Source organism: Theobroma umbraticum, unplaced genomic scaffold (assembly GCF_002168275.2).
Source record: "Theobroma umbraticum cultivar Fairchild unplaced genomic scaffold, ASM216827v3 scaffold_20.0, whole genome shotgun sequence".
Classification (NCBI taxonomy): domain Eukaryota; kingdom Viridiplantae; phylum Streptophyta; class Magnoliopsida; order Malvales; family Malvaceae; genus Theobroma; species Theobroma umbraticum.
The window spans coordinates 4,918,501-4,936,380 of record NW_018397266.1 but is presented as its reverse complement, the minus strand read 5'-3'; the positions used below and the strand labels follow the sequence as shown (position 1 = coordinate 4,936,380).

General features: G+C 33.3%; 1 protein-coding gene across 1 annotated transcript; it reads left to right on the top strand.

Annotated features, from left to right (window-relative positions):
- Nucleotides 1-966: 966 nt before the first annotated feature.
- On the top strand, nucleotides 967-2,474 carry LOC110423288 (F-box/kelch-repeat protein At1g23390-like). The gene is given in 1 exon segment (XM_021437473.2): nucleotides 967-2,474. A coding segment is annotated over 1 exon segment (1,137 nt). The 5' UTR covers nucleotides 967-1,165; the 3' UTR covers nucleotides 2,303-2,474.
- The last annotated feature ends 15,406 nt before the right edge of the window (nucleotides 2,475-17,880 follow it).

Sequence of the window (17,880 nt, the reverse complement as noted above, 5' to 3'; positions counted from 1 at the left end):
AAGCTCTAAAGGGTTGACCAAAATTTTGAGTGCTCTTTACTCCCCTCTAGCACTCCAACAGGACCAACACATAATTATCTGTTTTCAACAAATATAATTGTTTGCTTTTCAATATAATTATTTGAAAATTTTTAATTATTTGAATAAATATAATTATTGAATAATCATGTTTGTTCAAATGTTTATTTCCCCAACGGACACAATTGTTTGTTTCCAACAACTATAATTGTTTGTTTCCCAACATAATAATTTGAACAAACTTAATTGTTTAAACAAACATAACTCTTGAACAATCATAATTGTTGAAATGACTTTCTTCCTTTCATTGTTTTATTATTATTATTATTGAAAATGTCTAACATATATTTATTTTAATTTTGTGTGAATGAAAAGAGATATTTGTTTTTGAATTATTAAATTTTGTATAAAATTATTGAGCTTAACAGAAATTAAGAAACTTATATATTAGTTTGATAGATATTAATTTATAATAAAGCTATTAAAGTGTATGAGGGTAAAATGGTCATATTTTATTTTGATGAATTTCTTTTTTTTTTTTCTATATTCTTTCATTCCTACCAAAAATGAGGAAGGCCAAATAAATTTCTTTCCCCTAGTCTTATCCTTTCTTCCCTTTTTCTTTTGTTTGTAGCAAACACAGCGTGAAAATGACTAGGGCCTCGCTAACAAGAGCTGATGGCAACTGAAAAGAGGTGGCTCATGCCTCCATATCCGTACTCGCTGAAGCTGTAAGCGATCGATGGTCCATGCCTCTAACTCATTCAATGATTTCTATTGGATAATGTTTAGAGTAAAATTCCGAACCAAAAAAGGAAGAAAAAACATCTAGCGTTTGGGGACAAGAAAAAAAGGCTGTAGTGCTCAGTTGGCATCGACAGAAGTGGGAGGCAGTTGTAAATCACAACATTTAAGGACATGGAAGGAATATAGCTAAAAACAATAATAATGATTTCCATAAATCACATATAGTATACGAATAATTAAGTCTAAAATTTATTAAGTGGATATTCTTCTCATTAAAAATGCCCCCTTCTAGCCACTCTCACATTATGCTAGTGTCTGTCCATCCACCTTATCCTCCAACATAACAAAGCCTAAACCCCAAAATAGTGAAAGAAAGGCAAGGAGAAAGGGATTTCATTTCATGATGACTGAAGAGCACGAGGTTGAGGCGGAAGCAGGAGCACAAGTTGCAATTCATGCAGATGTCTTGGAAACCATTTTCTCTTACCTTCCTCTCATTCATCTTCTCCCAGCCAGCAGAGTCTCCAAATCATGGAAAGCCGCGGCTTTCTCCTCCCTTCGCTTCAACAAGACCAAACCCTGGCTCATTGTCCACACTCAGAGCATCCGCGCTCCTCACGCCACCACCGCCTTCGCTTACGACCCTCGCTCCGAGGTCTGCCTCCAAATTCACCCAAATCTGCCCACTAGCCACGTTTCAGCCCTACGTTCCTCCAACTCCACGCTCCTCTACGTTCTGATCCACTCCAAGTTCTCCTTCTCCATCGACCCTTTCCATCTGACGTGGCGCCATGTGAAACCACCCACAGTCTGGCGCACCGACCCCGTCGTCGCCATGGTCGGTCACCGCATTGTCGTCGCCGGCGGAGCCTGAGACTTCGAGGATGATCCTTTGGCTGTCGAAATCTACGACATCAACACTCGCACTTGGGAAAAAAGCGAGTCCATGCCTGCCACCCTAAAGGGCTCGGCAGCCTCGACGTGGCTCTCCGTTGCCGCCAATACAAAAACAATGTCCGTAATGCAGAAAATGTTCGGTGTTACGCACTCTTTTAATCCCAGTTCTAAGATCTGGTCTGGACCGTACAATCTGCGTCCTGATCGGAACATTTACTTTTCCGTGATAAGGTTTCGTGGGGACAGCTTGATTATGTTGGAGTTACTCGGAGATCCCGAGAATCCGAATGGTATGAAAGTCTGGGAACTAAGCGGGGAATCGTTGGAGTTTTGTCAAGAAATAGGGATGACGCCAGAGGAGCTGGTGGAGAAACTGAAAGGAGAGGGACCAAGCTTTAGTTCGATAATAGTAAATTCCATGGCGGATATTTTCTACATATATAATCCTGGAGAGCCAGGGGAATTGGTGGTGTTTGAGGTTGGCCACGAAGGGCTGTGTCGGTGGGGGAGTTTGAAAAATGCGGCGGCGAGTGATCGAAGCATGGTGGCGGAGAGGATGGTGCTTACGTGCTCCGACGTGGGGCTGGGTGATCTAGGAAGAGCGGTGTGGTCCGGGCGGGGAAGTTTCACTCTTGTTTAAATGTTAATGATTGGCTTTTACATTTTAACAGCTGTTATGTGATGTTCTGAACTTTTGATATTAATCAATTTGGGGGCAGTGGATTTTGTATAGAATCAATAATCTACGTCTTCATTAATAAGGGCTTGCAAATCTAGTATTTATTTACTGTAATAAAAAGTTTGTTGGATTATTTGATGCATAGTTTATATGTTTAACTACTTGTTTCTTTCAAGACAATGAACACATGGGAGGAGACAACAGATTAAATTAAACCGCACCTTGGTAGTTTATTGATTTTGATAGAGGATGGCATTATCTTCATTTTCCTTTAAAAAAATTAACTTAAAGTTGAAAAATGAGTATTTCTTGACACTTTGCTCCTATAACTCGGATGTTACGCTTTAATCCCAAACTACAACAGACGTCACACACCTGTAAGATATAATCTTATAGATATGCAAAGTTCAAATACATAAATCATATAACTAACTAAAATCGCAATATATCTAAAAAATATACTAGTTCATAAAAGCTAAAGTTGTCAACAAATTTAAAGGGTCATAATTGGACAATGTTTGTAACTAAGTTTCCAATACTATGAGGTTAACATGTCGAGATAAAGGTTTGAATAACTAATTAAAAATAGTTCAAAATTCATAATATTTAAACCACCCTAAAAACAAATCCAAATTCATATACTAGATTACGGAACATCACTCCTCGAAATTCCTATGCAATTGATCAAATCACAACCTGTAGAAATGTGAAAGGAGTAAGTACAATGACTCAACAAGTAATTGACATCCCTTCAGTAAGATTAAACATGTTCAAAACATTTAAGTCAAAATTGCTAATACTTATATAGATATCAAAATAGAATTTTTGGTAATCTTACTCAAAATCATATTATTCCAAAATCTTCATATAATAAAACAAAACATGATTTCATAATAACTTTCAAATTTTATTAGTCTTTTGTAACATATTACAACCACAATTAACCTCTACGGCATAAGTCAAAAATAAAACCACAATTAATCTCAGTGGCATGGGTCAAAATCAAAACCACAATTAACCTCAGTGGCATGAGTTAGAAGTATATCAAAAGCAATCATTGGCTGCACTAAATAGATATCACAAATAACACTATTCTATAACCAGTGGTGCAGTTCGAAGATCGATCTCTAATCACAAAATATGTATCGACATAGCCAACATTTAACCCCCATTGGCAAGGTTAGAACACAGTCATACAAGGGGGCAAAACAAAACTTATATTCTTAGATTACGTAGTTTCACAAAATAGTATATCCATTTTTCCAAAACATATCTAATATACATCAAAAGCATATTCATTTTAGACTAAATGTTTTACGTTTGTATTCATAAAAACATCTATGCACACATTCATCAACAATCACATTCGAAAAACAAAATCAAAATCATATTTCAAAATCAACATGAAAATCATATTTACTTATATATTAGCATGCTTACCCGATTTAACAAACCATAGGACAAAATATTATATCCAAGTACAAAAATCACATTGAGGCTAATTTTAGGGTGTGAAAACATTGAAGGAATATCAGTTACTTACCTAACTCGCTAAACTAAAACCAAAAGATAAAGAATCTATATAGTCTTGAAGCCTGTTAATTCAAAATACGTGGAATTAGAAACTAACACTACTTACTTATCAAAACAAACTATAACTCCCAACTAGTCATTCTAAGGTATTTGAGATGTAGTACTTCTTTCGCTAACCAAAACTAATTTTACTTAAAAATTAAAATTGGTTTTCTTTAATAATGTATAAATAGATAAAACATTCAAAACTTGGAAACTCATAGGTTAAAATAGAAAATCAGTAACAAATATAAAGTTTGATGGAAATGCTTCAAATGCTAATTAAAACTTGACTCTTGAATATTGTTAACGAATTTTTTTTGGAAATATGCTAATTCAAAAATAATTTTTTAAAATAAATATTTATTCATAAAAAATTGAATAAAATTTAAATAACTTAAATTTCTAAAGTTTCTTTCAAAATATGACGAATATAGATCAAAAATAATTTTTGAAATAATTAAAAATGAATTTTCACAAACTTTGAAATTGTAGATTTTCATGACTATTGAACTTATTTCAAGCACTTATAACTTACAACCTAAGTTGAAGCCAAAGGTGTACTAAATATTAAATTGAACCTTATTACAACCTAAGTTGAAACCAAAGGTGTACTAAGTATTAAATTGAACTTTATATAACATACTTTAAAGCCCAAATTCGTTTTAGAAACAAAGGTTGTCAGAAATGCAAAGTTACAAAAAATCATCACAGAAATATCCAAATTTTTAGGTTTTTTGATTCAACAAGCCTACTTTGAGGCTTCAATTCTTTTAACACGTAAAGCTCCTAATTGAGCCATAAACACCAAACTAAACAGCACATTTCATATTACAAAAACCCTTAAAGAAATGACTCAAAATGTTAATGGAATGTGGAGTTTTGATTACCCAAAGTTGGGTTGTCAACACTATTGAAAATGGGTTTCTAATTCATATCTTCTTAACCACAAAGCCAAACAAGATGCCACAAAAACCATTAGAAAGATCTTTTCAAAACATTTCCATTAGTACCCATCATACCACCTGAAAGTCACCAAAAAGTCACTAGAACAATATTGGATTTGAATGAAAATTAAAGAAATACAGAATAACTTTAGGTTTTTATGCTCAAACTAAGAAAAATATAAGACCTAATCATATCTTAATTAGCACTTCCTTAAATACTTCTCTTCTTTCTCTGTCTTTCTTCTTCTCTTCCTTCTTTTGATTGCCTTTCTCTTAAACTTGATGATATAAAATTAAGTTAACTTCTATTGATTTTTTTTTCAATTGACTATTTTTTTTAAGTGTGTTAAGATAAAATTGATTCTTTTTTTAAAAAAATTATACAATTAACTGACTAATTTTTTTTAAATGTGTTAAGATAAAACTGACTTATTTTCTTTTTAAAATATGATAAGGTAAAACTGACTTTTTTTTTAAAATGTGATAACATAATCTGACACAAATTAAAATAAATCTACTCTATTTTCTACAAAGTCCTTTCTTCTTTCCTCTCTTCATTAATAACCCTAAGGCCATATTTGTGATTATCAAATTAAATGATATTTATTTTTTAAAAAACATAATTAAGTTTTTTTTTTGTGAGGGGTATTATGTCCTCTTTTCCTCAAATGAGTTTAATCCTTTAAACTCTTACCTTGGTCCTCAAAAAAGTGGGACATATTTCTTTGATTTTTTTTTCAAATACCAAGTTGCTTCTCGTGCTATGTGATTACTCCACTAAACTTTAACATAAGGGATAGTCCACCTTCTCAGAACTTGCTCCTTCCTATCCACAATGCATATAAGATGCTCATCAAAAAATAAATCTTCTCTAAGTCTCAAAAGAGCTAACTTCACCACATGACTAGGATTTGTAACATATTTCCTCAATAAGGAAACATGACACACATTACGCATTCCAGATAGAGCAGGTGGGAAGTGTCATTCTATAAGCCACATCACCAACCTTGTCCAAAATCTTAAACAGACCTACATAACAAGGACTAAGTTTTCCTCGAATCCTAAATTGCATAACTCCCCTTGTAGGGGAAACTAGCAAAAATATGTGATCTCCAACCTCAAACTCTAACCTCTTTCTTCTATTGTCCTTATAACTTTTCTATCTACTTTGAGCCAAACGAAGATGATCTCTACTTAATTGAACTATCTCAACTGCCTATTGAATAAGATCTATAGCCAATAACTATCTTTTACCTATATCATCCTAATGAAGAAAATACCTGGATTTCCTACCACATAAAGCTTCAAATGGAGCCATTTGAATATTAAACTGATAGATGTTACTGTAAGCAAATTTTGCCAATGACAAGTGTCGATCCTTAGAACCTCCAAAATTTATAACACAAGCTCTCAACATGTCCATAAGGATTTGATTAGTTCTTTCAGACTGACCATCTATTTGAGGATAAAAAGCAGTACTAAAACTGAGTTTGGTACCCATAGCTTTGTGCAAACTCTCCCAAAATTTTGTCACAAATTGAGAATCTTGATCAGATACAATGGACACCCTTGCAATCTCACAATCTATTCCACATATACCTCTACTAACTTTTCCAATGACATTCCTGTACACATAGCTAAGAAGTGAGCAGACTTTGTTAATCTATCCACAATCACCCAAATGTCATCATTACCTTTCGAGCTCTTAAGTAAACTAAATATAAAGTCCATTGTAATTTGTTCTCATTTCCATTATGGAATAAGGAAGAGTTGCAATAACCTTGTTAGCTTCTGATGTTCAGCCTTGACTTGTTGACATGTCATACATTTGGCTACAAACTACGCAATTTCTCTTTTCATATTATTCCACTAAAAAGTCTTCTTCAAATCCATATACATCTTGGTACCACCAAGATAGATTGTATAATTACTATAATGAGCTTCTTCCAGAATTTCTCTCGTCAATTCTACATCATTCAAAAAACAAATTCTATCACCAAACCTCAAAGAGTCATCACTATGAATCCTAAAGTCTAGTTTTGAACCAGATTCAACCTTAAGTTTGATGTGTTAGAGTCAAGGATCATTTGCCCAAGCTATCTAAATCTTGTGAATTAAAGTTTGGTTGTACTCGTATGTTAGTTAATAATGCTCCAAAACCATGCATATGTACACCAATATCCATCCTCTTCAAGCCCTCTAAAATCTGTTTTTGAGAAGTAACCATTGCAGCCATGTTCCCCAAAGCCTTTCTGCTTAAAGCATCAGCAACTCTATTCACCTTACCTAAGTAAAACTGATGGTCAAGTCATAGTTCTTTAACAATTCTAACCATCTTCTCTATCACATATTCAACTTCTTTTGCATGAAAAGATACTTCGAACTTTTATGATCTGTAAAGACCTCATAAGAATCACTATACAGATAATGTTGCCAAATTTTTAATGCGAAAACTACTACTTGCAACTTTAAATCATGAATAGGATAATTGTCCTTACAAGGTTTCAATTGCCTAAAAGCATAGGTGACCTTATCATTTTGCAAAAGACACACCCAAGTCCTTTCTTAGAAGCATCACTATAAACAACGAAACCCTTACCATTATCAAGTATGATTAAAATAGGGGTGGATACTAATCTTCTCTTTAACTCCTCAAAACTCCTTTCACAGTAATTTGACCACTCAAAGCAAATCCCTTTCCGTATTAATCGAGTCGAAGACAAGGCATTATGAGAAAAGTCTGTCATAAATCGTCCATAGTATCCAACTAAACCTAAAAAACTATGAATCGTATAAACATAATTCGGTCCCTTCCAATTCATCACTACTTTAGTTTTCTTTGAGTACACCAAAATCCCATCCTCCAACACCACATACCCAAAAAAAGAAACATTAGAAAGCCAAAACTCACATTTTTTCAATTTAGCAAACAACTACTTCTGCCTTAAAGTTTCCAAAACAATTCTTAGATGTTCTTCATGATTTGTTGAGCTAGGGGAATAAACCAAAATATCATCAATAAAAACAATTACAAACTTATCCAAATAAGGTCTAGTAAAACATTAAGAACATATTTAAATAAGCAAAACTATACACATTCATAGTAAATAAAAAAGAAACGAATATTCAGATTATATCTTAAAATCCAACACAATCCTAGAAAGATAGTTTAGCTCATAATATCTAAATAAAATAATATCTAAAGAATTTAGCCATGAATCCAAGTCAAAGAAAATAAGAAAAACATAAAAGTAGAGAAAGAAACAAATTATTAAAGCTTTACAATCTCAATTCTCTCTCAAATTCTCTTGTTTTCTTGCTTTGTTCTTAGTTCCAAATCTCCATAATAGTTGCTTGCTACCTCCCCCTTTAGACCTTTGAAAACGATCCCTTAAATATGCTTCAAGTAACCTAATTTTCAAAATTCAATCAAATTTTTATTTTTTGAAACTCAGGGTAGCATTGTGGCCATGATTTCTTGGTGCTGTGGTACCAAAACTGTCTTTGGTAGCTCCGCGGTGCTACTTCTTCAGCATTGTGGCACTGTGCTCTTAGGTTTTTATATGATACTCCCAGGATTCTCAACGCCACAGTGCTCGTGCCATGCTGCTTCAAGTGCAAAACTGCATTTGTCTATCAACTTCAAACACGATTTTCACCTCACTCTGATATGAACTAGATAAAGTGGTAAACATGAATGTTTTATATGTGTCTCTTAACTTTCCAATGACCTAAGAATTGTGTCAATTCAACTTCTGGATTTAAAAGATATGCTCCAAATACTGCATCATGTTCAATCTATGCATACTACAGTAGAGCTCCAAATTAGACAAATATTTTGACCAAGATTCGATTAGGACTAGACAAAGTAGTAAACATAAAAGTTGTGCCCCTTCCTCTTGGCATTCTAATGGTCTAAGAATCACTTCATTTGGAGTTTTGTATAGAGAGATATAATCAAAATACCATAATATATATAAATAGAGCTATCACCATACTTGCACAAATTTTCTTCAAATAAGCCTTTTTTTTATCAAATTTTCTACAAAAGCAATAAGCGAAATAGCAATAACTACTTTTAAAATAATTTCAAACAAAATAACATAAAAATTAACTAAAATAACTTAAATTAACTACTCAACATGTAACCAAACTTAAACTAAAAAAACACCTAAAATGCTACAATCAAATCTAAAATCCCAAAGATCTAGCTACTTAAGCCCCTAAAATTTATCAAAATAACTTTGTATGATAGAGTTATCAGTAGTCCAGTGAATATGTTTAGAGGCTGTTGAATCACCTCAAAGAAAGTTGTTAAAACACTTTCCAATTTTTTCAATTACACATAACAGTGATTTAAGAACTTGTAACAATTATATCGACATTGAAAATAAGATGTTCCTCAACAAAGTAACTCGTCTTCCTAGTGTGAGAATTTTATTCTCCCATGTCGAATACGATCTCTAATTTTAGTTATTAGAAAGTCAAATAAAAATGATTTTATCGTATCTTTATACAATAGAGCTCCCAAGTAGGTAATTAGCATCATTTTCTAAATAAAATCCATAGTTGATTGAATTATCTGATTTATGGAATTAGTAGCTTTATTACCGGTGATAAAGCAACTCTTCCATTGATTTATTTTCTGCCTAGATACCCATTCTCACTCTTTCAAAAAATTTAGTATTTTTCTCAATGCCCAACTGTTGCCGTTAGTAAAAATAATAATATCATATTTAAATGATAAGTAACTAATAACTATAGGACATCTTGAAGAGTAACACAATGATATATAGCATTCATAAAGGGCATTCAATCCCCTAGAAAGATATTCGGCAACTAAAATAAAAAGAACAGGGAATATGGAGTCACCTTGCCACAACCTTCTTTCAGATTTGGAGTATCCCATCAAAATGCCATTAAGGAGAAGTGAAAACTAGCAATTCGAGATGCTTTTGCATATCGTATCAATCCACTGCTCATTAAATCCAAAATGTCGCATCATAACATACAAGAACTCCCAATTTAGTCTATCATATGCCTTCATCATGTTACACTTCAAGGCTACATTCTCACCTTGGAGTTTATGATCAATCCTGTTTATTAATGCTTGACCAAGGAGGATACTGTCACCAATTAGCCTTCCACTAACAAAACCGCTTTGATTATCTAAAATAATACTTGGCAAAGCTTTGATAAACGATTAGTATGGAGTTTAGTTATTGTCTTGTTAGAGATAGTGTATAAGCTAATAGGTGGAAGATCACGCCAATACGAAGGATTACAATGCTTGGGCAACAAAACTAGTGTAGTAGAATGTTACACCCTAGGGCAGTGCTGCACCTCGGAAAAAATCAATTACCACATCCAATAAATCAATTATGTTCCAGCAGTGTTGATAAAATAGCAAAGAAAAACCATCGACGCTATCTTTATCGATATCAAATACTGTTTCTCTAATTTCCTACAAGGTTGGAATTGCATGAAAAAAATTATTGTCATTCATGAAAATTATAAATGGAATTAAAGAAGCATTAAACATTGAAATATCATGTTCCTCCAACTTCATGAGATTAGAGAAAAAATCCACGGCTGAATTTTGAATAAATGAAGGATCTTCAATTATATTTCCATCACTATCTCAAATTTTGAAGATATGATTCCAAATCCATTCTTTCCGCATCATCATATGAAAAAATTTTATTAGAGAAATCTCGTTACCCCACACGTTTTGAGAAGCAAATGCATTAGTGTACTCGTTAAGATATGTTGGTGTGGATAGGATTGACATGCCTACTATATGTGGGTGATCTTGAGTGGCTGTCTTCATCCTCTCACATCACTGTTCACTTTATCAAATATGTTGTACGTGTGTTGGCTGTGTCTGATTAATGTTCTTATAAGCGTATGGACGGTTTCCATGGTTGCTCTAATTTTATTCTACTTTGTATTCTATGGAGTCATCAGGCGATTTTATTGCGAGGCGCGGAGGCCTGTGTGCCTATTTTAGTAAGGTGCTTGTGGTATTTCTAACGCACTGCTACTTCCTATTGCTCTGGTTTCGTCAGACCATGGGAACCATGTTTTATGATGATTAATAAATTCTCTTATTGGCAGAGAAAACATGGAAAGGGAAAAGCCAACTAAATCCATTCCCTTTGTGATTACAAGGCAGCAGCAAATAAACAAATTCGGACCCCAAAAGTTGTAACGTTTGGTGCGATGCAGTCTTTTTATTAAAGATACTCGTTGGAGAATTTATTGTTTTCTTCTTTTTTTCTTCTTCCTTGGGGTTGAATTTCCTTCTCTTTTCTGACTACTTATATTGTCCGTGCCACATAAATTGATAGGCATAATTGGGAAGGTTGGTCGGGGAATCTTGTTGTAACTATTGCGTATGTGACTTTGTTGTAATTATTACGTAGGTGACTTGTTTAGGACCAGACCAATGGTTGTCTAAGTCCAAAGCAGATCACCTTAAGACACGTTCCGGATATTGCTACTGTGTTGAATAATTCAAATACGATATCCACAGAATTGATTCCAAGAACCATTATTCTGACCCAAAACTAGGAATTTTGATCGCTTTACTCAACAAAGCAAATATCAAAATGACAATGAAAACGGCCCAAAATCTAACTCTGCAGATAGCTTTGGAGAAGGATCTTGCTGTATAGTGACTTTACAAGGCTTAGAAAGCAAAATCTGTACTCTATAATGCAATAAGAAAAAGGGAGCGGCGCCAGTAGGTCGGATGGTGATGACCTATTTTCCTCTATGCTCTGCGAATTGAACGTGATGTTGTTGTAATCTCTTCATTCTTGCAATTGCTTAAAAGGCTTCGCTAGGTAGTTGGGGCATCATTTTCTTGATGGAAACTTCTCCAATTTACAAACCATCAGGCAGTACAAAGGGGTACAAGAATTCTAGTTTTTCTTTCCCCCCCTTCCTCCTCATCCTCTTCAGGTGCTGGAATACAACTTTTCAATCCAAAGACTTCATATTAAAATCATGCTTGATAATGAGTGATCTTCGTTTGGCAATATTGCCTGCCTTAAACCGCCTATAATGACTTTGTTTACTTGTCTTTATTGCATAAGTTTAATAATATTTTCCTTTCAAAAGCAAGAACAAGTTGCGGATAGCTTAATCCGGCCTTAATCCTTATCCACTCTAACAGAAACACATGCTCCACATAATAATTAATTGAAGAGAGGTCTAAACAACTGAAAATGCACCTTTCCCTAATGTGTTTGGCAGAAAGAAGAAAAAAACAAGACTGAAAAGTTGTTATCCTATAACTAAACTAAGCATAGTTACATTTTTTTTTTCTTTTAAATTCATGACTTGTGGAAAATGAGGAAATGATTTTTATCCTTTCTGCCGAACATTTCCCATCAAGCATCACACTGCAATTAAAGGTAAAAATAAGACAAGATCTTGGTCAAAAAATGTCACAAATCCTATACTAATAAAAAATAAAATTGATCTTGAGCTTATTAAATAAAAATCGTTTTCATCAAATAAACATGTATTTTAAATTAAGAAGATGTACCCCTTTATGCAACTCAAGTTTTTACAACATTTATATGGTGTACCAAGGAGAATGGGGGTATTGCTTTTCAAAAAAAGGAGAATGGGGGTATTATTGACCCATTTGACAAACACAACTCTACTTCATTACAAAGGGCACATCTCACTTTTTGATTGACTAGCAACTGTCATGTTAGTTATTAAAACATGTAGGTCCGAAAACTCAAGTGCTCAATGCAAATAAGAAGTCGTTATCAATTATTTTTATTTAAGCGTAATTCATGGTTTAATTAAATTTAACTTTTTTAATGAAATTCTAAACTCAACTTAAATTCATTCAATGGAATCAATTATAGTCAATTCGGCATTAACATCATCACAAATCTTTTTAGAGTTATTAATTCAAGGTTAAAATGAATGATTTATTACTATATATGATATTGGTGTGATTTAATATTTTCTACTATAGATAATTGATTAGGTTTTTCATAGTCTACAATTTGATACATTCCTTCATTCAAATTTGAAAATAAATTGGATAAAAAATTGGAGGCTTCAAAGATGAGAATTTGAGATTTCATTTTGAAATTGAAGTTTAAATTCAAAGGTTTAGACAAGAGTTGGAAGAATGTTATCTTCCTTCATGTGACTTAACTCCTTACAAGAATCCATGTCAAGTGGGCTTGGCTAGGCATGGATTGGCCTTTGAGCTTTGCAAATCATATAGGGCCGAAGCATGTTGGTGTCGAGCTTACTAGTAGGCCTCTCCCAAACCAGAAATATCACAACTAAAATGAAATGGTCCCTCTAAAACAGGCTTCAATTTTAATATGTTCCTCTCAAGTCTCACACAAGAGCTTGGGATTGTTTTGTGATTAGAAATTAATATGATTAAATTATTTCATATCTGTGTTAGAAAGCCATATAGGGCAAATTTCAAACATGAAACACTTAACTAGCATTATGAAAACAGATGGATTTACTCTAAAATTTTAATCAACCAAAGATGCCATATAAGGTTCCCATCTCAATTACTTGCAAAGAGCACATTGTCTTCTACGACTCAATGTAGGTAAATCATTGCACGGAGGTTAATTAGGGTTAAAATTGTGACAAATTAATAAAAAAAATGAACACATTAATAAATGAAGTTAATGGTGTTAAGTTGGTATTTACTTGAACATATGTGTACAATAATGAGCAATAACGTGTGTTAGGGTCTATAGATGATGGTGAGTTGAAAGGAATGTTGTTCCTTATTCAATATATGTGCACAGTAGATAAATTACATAATAATGACACCAAAAACGTGAGGAACCATCGCTATCAACACCAATGTCACACTTGTTGAGTTAGTTGGGGAAAATCACATAAGATGGATTTTTAAATGCATACACCATGCCTTTAGTCGGTCTGGGTTGTTGGTCCACAACCATGGAAATCATGACCCGTAAAATGAATAAACAAATTAAATAAACAAGCCAAAGTCACTTAGAATGGGGCCCATGCGAAATCATCCTCCACAACTAAGAAAATAATAAAAGCTGAATTTCAAGTTCCTAGTTTCTACCACCGTGGCTTGCAGCACCAAAGATTGTCAAACAAACAATTCGCAGAATTTTCCAACCCTCCCTGCCTACTTTGAAATTGAATTGTTTCTCGATAATTTAAAAGCAAAGGTGGTATGCTTTTTCCATTGCCCTTTTTGTTTATTTTTATATGTTTAGGAAAAAGGTTTGACAAGAATGATGTTAATTGCTAGGGCAACCTCTACTAATCCAATCCGCAGTTGCCACGTCCAGAATGGAGTACCTTACAATTGTTATCAACGTCAATTTCACTCTAATCGTCTTGGGTTTGGTGTTTGGTCGGGCCCCATACACTTTCTGTCTTTTTGATAACCCTTTTTCTTTATGAGTTTATGAAAGCACACACGTCAAAGATCTTGTTCTGTGAATTTTGCTGAGGGTTTGCAAACTGAAGACCCAAAATCCAATTTTGGTCAGTAAGTGAGGCATATGCCTTTTCCCCCCTCTGCTACTCGGTGGCACTACCCACAAAGGATTTGGATTCAATCTTGACTTGATATTGGTAGGAATCCCAAAGATTATTAAAAAAAACTAGGTTGGTTGGCTGGTTTGGGTGGGGCTGTTGGAAGCCCTTGCCAATTCTCCAACTATCTTATTTTACTTAAAACAAGATGTTGCTTTGAATTTGATTGCTCTCTTATTTCCTTTTTATACCTTTTGCCTACTTATCAATAAGGTGTGTTTTGTAAATTAAAAAAAAAACGATAAAAGGTCAATATTGACGTTTTTCAATTGAAACCTAACTTCAATGACCAGATGGCCAACGCTTTCGCTCTTTTCTTTTTGGAAAAAAAAACCAAACAAAGAGAGAGAGAAAATCGAGAGAACCACAGATTTGGAAGGAGGGCCCCTCGTCGTCTCAATGATTACAGTCGAATAATTGGGGATGCTATCTCATGATTTTCATTTGAAAAGAAAACTGTTTGCTTCTCTTTTGATGTACATCTTTTTACTTTTACCAGTACTACTATCTTGCAATTTACTTATGAATTTCCCATAAAAATTGCACTTTTGTTTTAATTAAAATCTAAAGCTCTAAATAGATGTATTGTGGGATACCGGGATTGGTCTCTCTGTGTTACGAAAGAAAGAGAGAAATCGACAGTGAAATACTGACATGAGGAAGCAGCCCCAGTGCAAAGCGCGAGTGGTTGCAGAGAATAAACAATAGCACCCCAAAAAATGAAGAGAAAAATAATCAACGCAATTTGTATCTGTCCATACTTTAAATCACTTTTCTAGCTTATATAGAATTAGATAATAAGAAGATTGTTAGAGAAAAGAAAAGAAAAATACATGAAACTGCTTCTAGTTACAAAAAAAAAATTTCACCCAATAGTATGTTGATAGAATTTATCTTCTCCATGTAAATAGTTATGATTTTGGGTTTTATCTGTGACTTGTATTAATACTATCCATTAGGAAAAGTAATTATCGATACGTGTCATAATTATAACTTGAAGATTGAAATACCTAGCTTGAATTTTTTATTAGCCACCAAAAGAAACAAAAAAATCTTCTCTTGATTTTGTATTTAAATGAAATGATTTCAGTTTTGATGGTTAAAATATCAACCAAAAGTCCAAAACATATGGATATTGCGCATGTGAGCTTAAAATTTTTCTTATTAAACTATTTAAGAAGTTTAGAGTTAAGCTACTCCAAGAGAAGCATACATAAGATTTCTTTAGTTATGTTAAAGATCTGTGATTAAATTGTATATTTGTGAAAAAAAAAATAGTAAATGGTAGTAGTAATTGTACATAGTTCCTCTTAAAAAAGTAGTAAAAGGCAGATAAAAATAGGCACTGGGGACCCCAAAACGACCAAAATACCATAGGCATCGGAGTTTGGGGTCTCGAGCATCGTTACCTGGAATTCCCTTTCCAACCCAATGTGTATTGCCTATTGCGTAGGTAGAGAAAGCTCCAGTGAACATACTCTCCCTCTATCTACACATTTCTTACTCTTAAATCAATTCCACCTTTCCCAATGCGACAAAAGTGCTCTTGGGCTTCTCTACCTTCACCTTTAACATTGAGCACCTCAAGGCATTAGTATCTTTACAATAATATTACTAATCTTACACTGACTCTAAATATCCATGATTAAATGCCACTTTTACCCTTCTACTCTTACTGATTTATGCCTTGACAGTAGGGTAATAATGCCCCACGAATGTTTGGTGTTCATTAGTAATATATTTTTACTCTAGAAATATTCTAATAAAGTAAAAACGAAATTGTAAGAAATAACCCTATTTATAAATTCATTTTAAAAAATAATCTTTAACTATTTTTAGTTAATTTTAATAATGAGATAACAAAAATACTCTTAAAATTATTTCAAACAAATTAAATGTTTTTCAAATTTTCTATCTCGTCATTCGTTTGCTTTACTCTCTATTTTGATTTGCTCTTCATTTTTCACTCTCGTCATTTAACTTTTTCTAATTTTATCACTATCGCTATCTCTTGTTATCTCATTGTCAATTTACATACCACAAAGCATAACATTGAAGGTAATAATATATTATTGGGTTCTTCAGTTTATATTCACAAACCCTCTCTCTGTCTATCTCCCACCGCATGGTATGGTGAGGAACAACGAATTCTTGAGTTTATAGGTGTTAAGTTTTTTAGTAATTCAAATCTGTTAAAACATGTCTTAGTGTGTAAAAAAGTAATTCATACCTTGACATATAACATAAGTAAGAAAAAAGAAAATTTGGCGTGTAATATACCATCTACTATTAGTCATCATGTCATGTTTTTTGATATGTAAATCGACAATAAGATAATAAGAGATAAATAAAGAGAGAGTTTTGTAAATATAAATCAATAAATTAAAAAATATGTTATTATTTTTTATATCATACTCTTTAATCATATGACCAGATAAGATAGACGAAAAGATAGTTATGGTGGTCAAGTTAAGAAAAATTAGATGATGAAAGAGAAAAATGAAGAGCAAAGTAGTCGAATGATATGAGAGAAAATTTGAAAACACTTGAATATGAAAAAATTTATTAAGAACAATTTAAAAAAAAATTAACTAAAAATAATTAAAATTAAAAATTTTTATTTTTTAAAATACTCCATCTTTTAAAATTAATTTGTTTAAAATTATTTTGTATAATTTAAATTCTTTCAACTTTAGTAAGTAAAATTTTTACATGGTTGGTTGCGTGACATCTGAACTAAAATTCGTGTTATTTTTTTATGTTTAAAAAGAACATAAAACGAAATTAAGCCACTAATATAGGTTTTGGGACAGAGCTGCTGTCGGTGAAGTGGATAACGGCATGGCCGCGTTGGTGAATACGTGGAGTGGAGGTGGCTCAAACTCAAAAGTAACAAGGCGTAGGCATGGGGTTCGAGGGCTTGGGTGGGCGGATGTTAGAGATTCTCTCTCACGGTATCCAACAAAGAATAACAAAATGGTACAAAAACTTGGCACGCACCTCCACCACTAAGTACACTACTCACTACTGTTTTTTTTTACTTTTAAATAAAAAATAACAATTATTTAGTTAAAATCCAAAAATACTTGCTAGCTAAAAACTAAAAAGCCAATAGCCAAATCCCATATCACAAAGCAAATGGCCCCGCCCATCCTGCAAAGTTACTGCAAAGCAGCCAAGACGAGGATTGATCGTGACCGTTGATGAGACCATCTGATCTAAAGGCAATCATTCGTCCACTGGTTTCGCCCTGCTTCCCTTCCCAACACTGTTTTAAGCACCGGTAGAGTACTACTGCTGCGTCAGGTACTATGTATCGACGTATATGCGTCATTAATTGGCAAAACATAAAACAATTAATTAATTAATTAATTAATAAAGCTGAGCGAGCCCTTTTTCCTTGACATTTTTAAATATAATTAAGAGTTTAACACA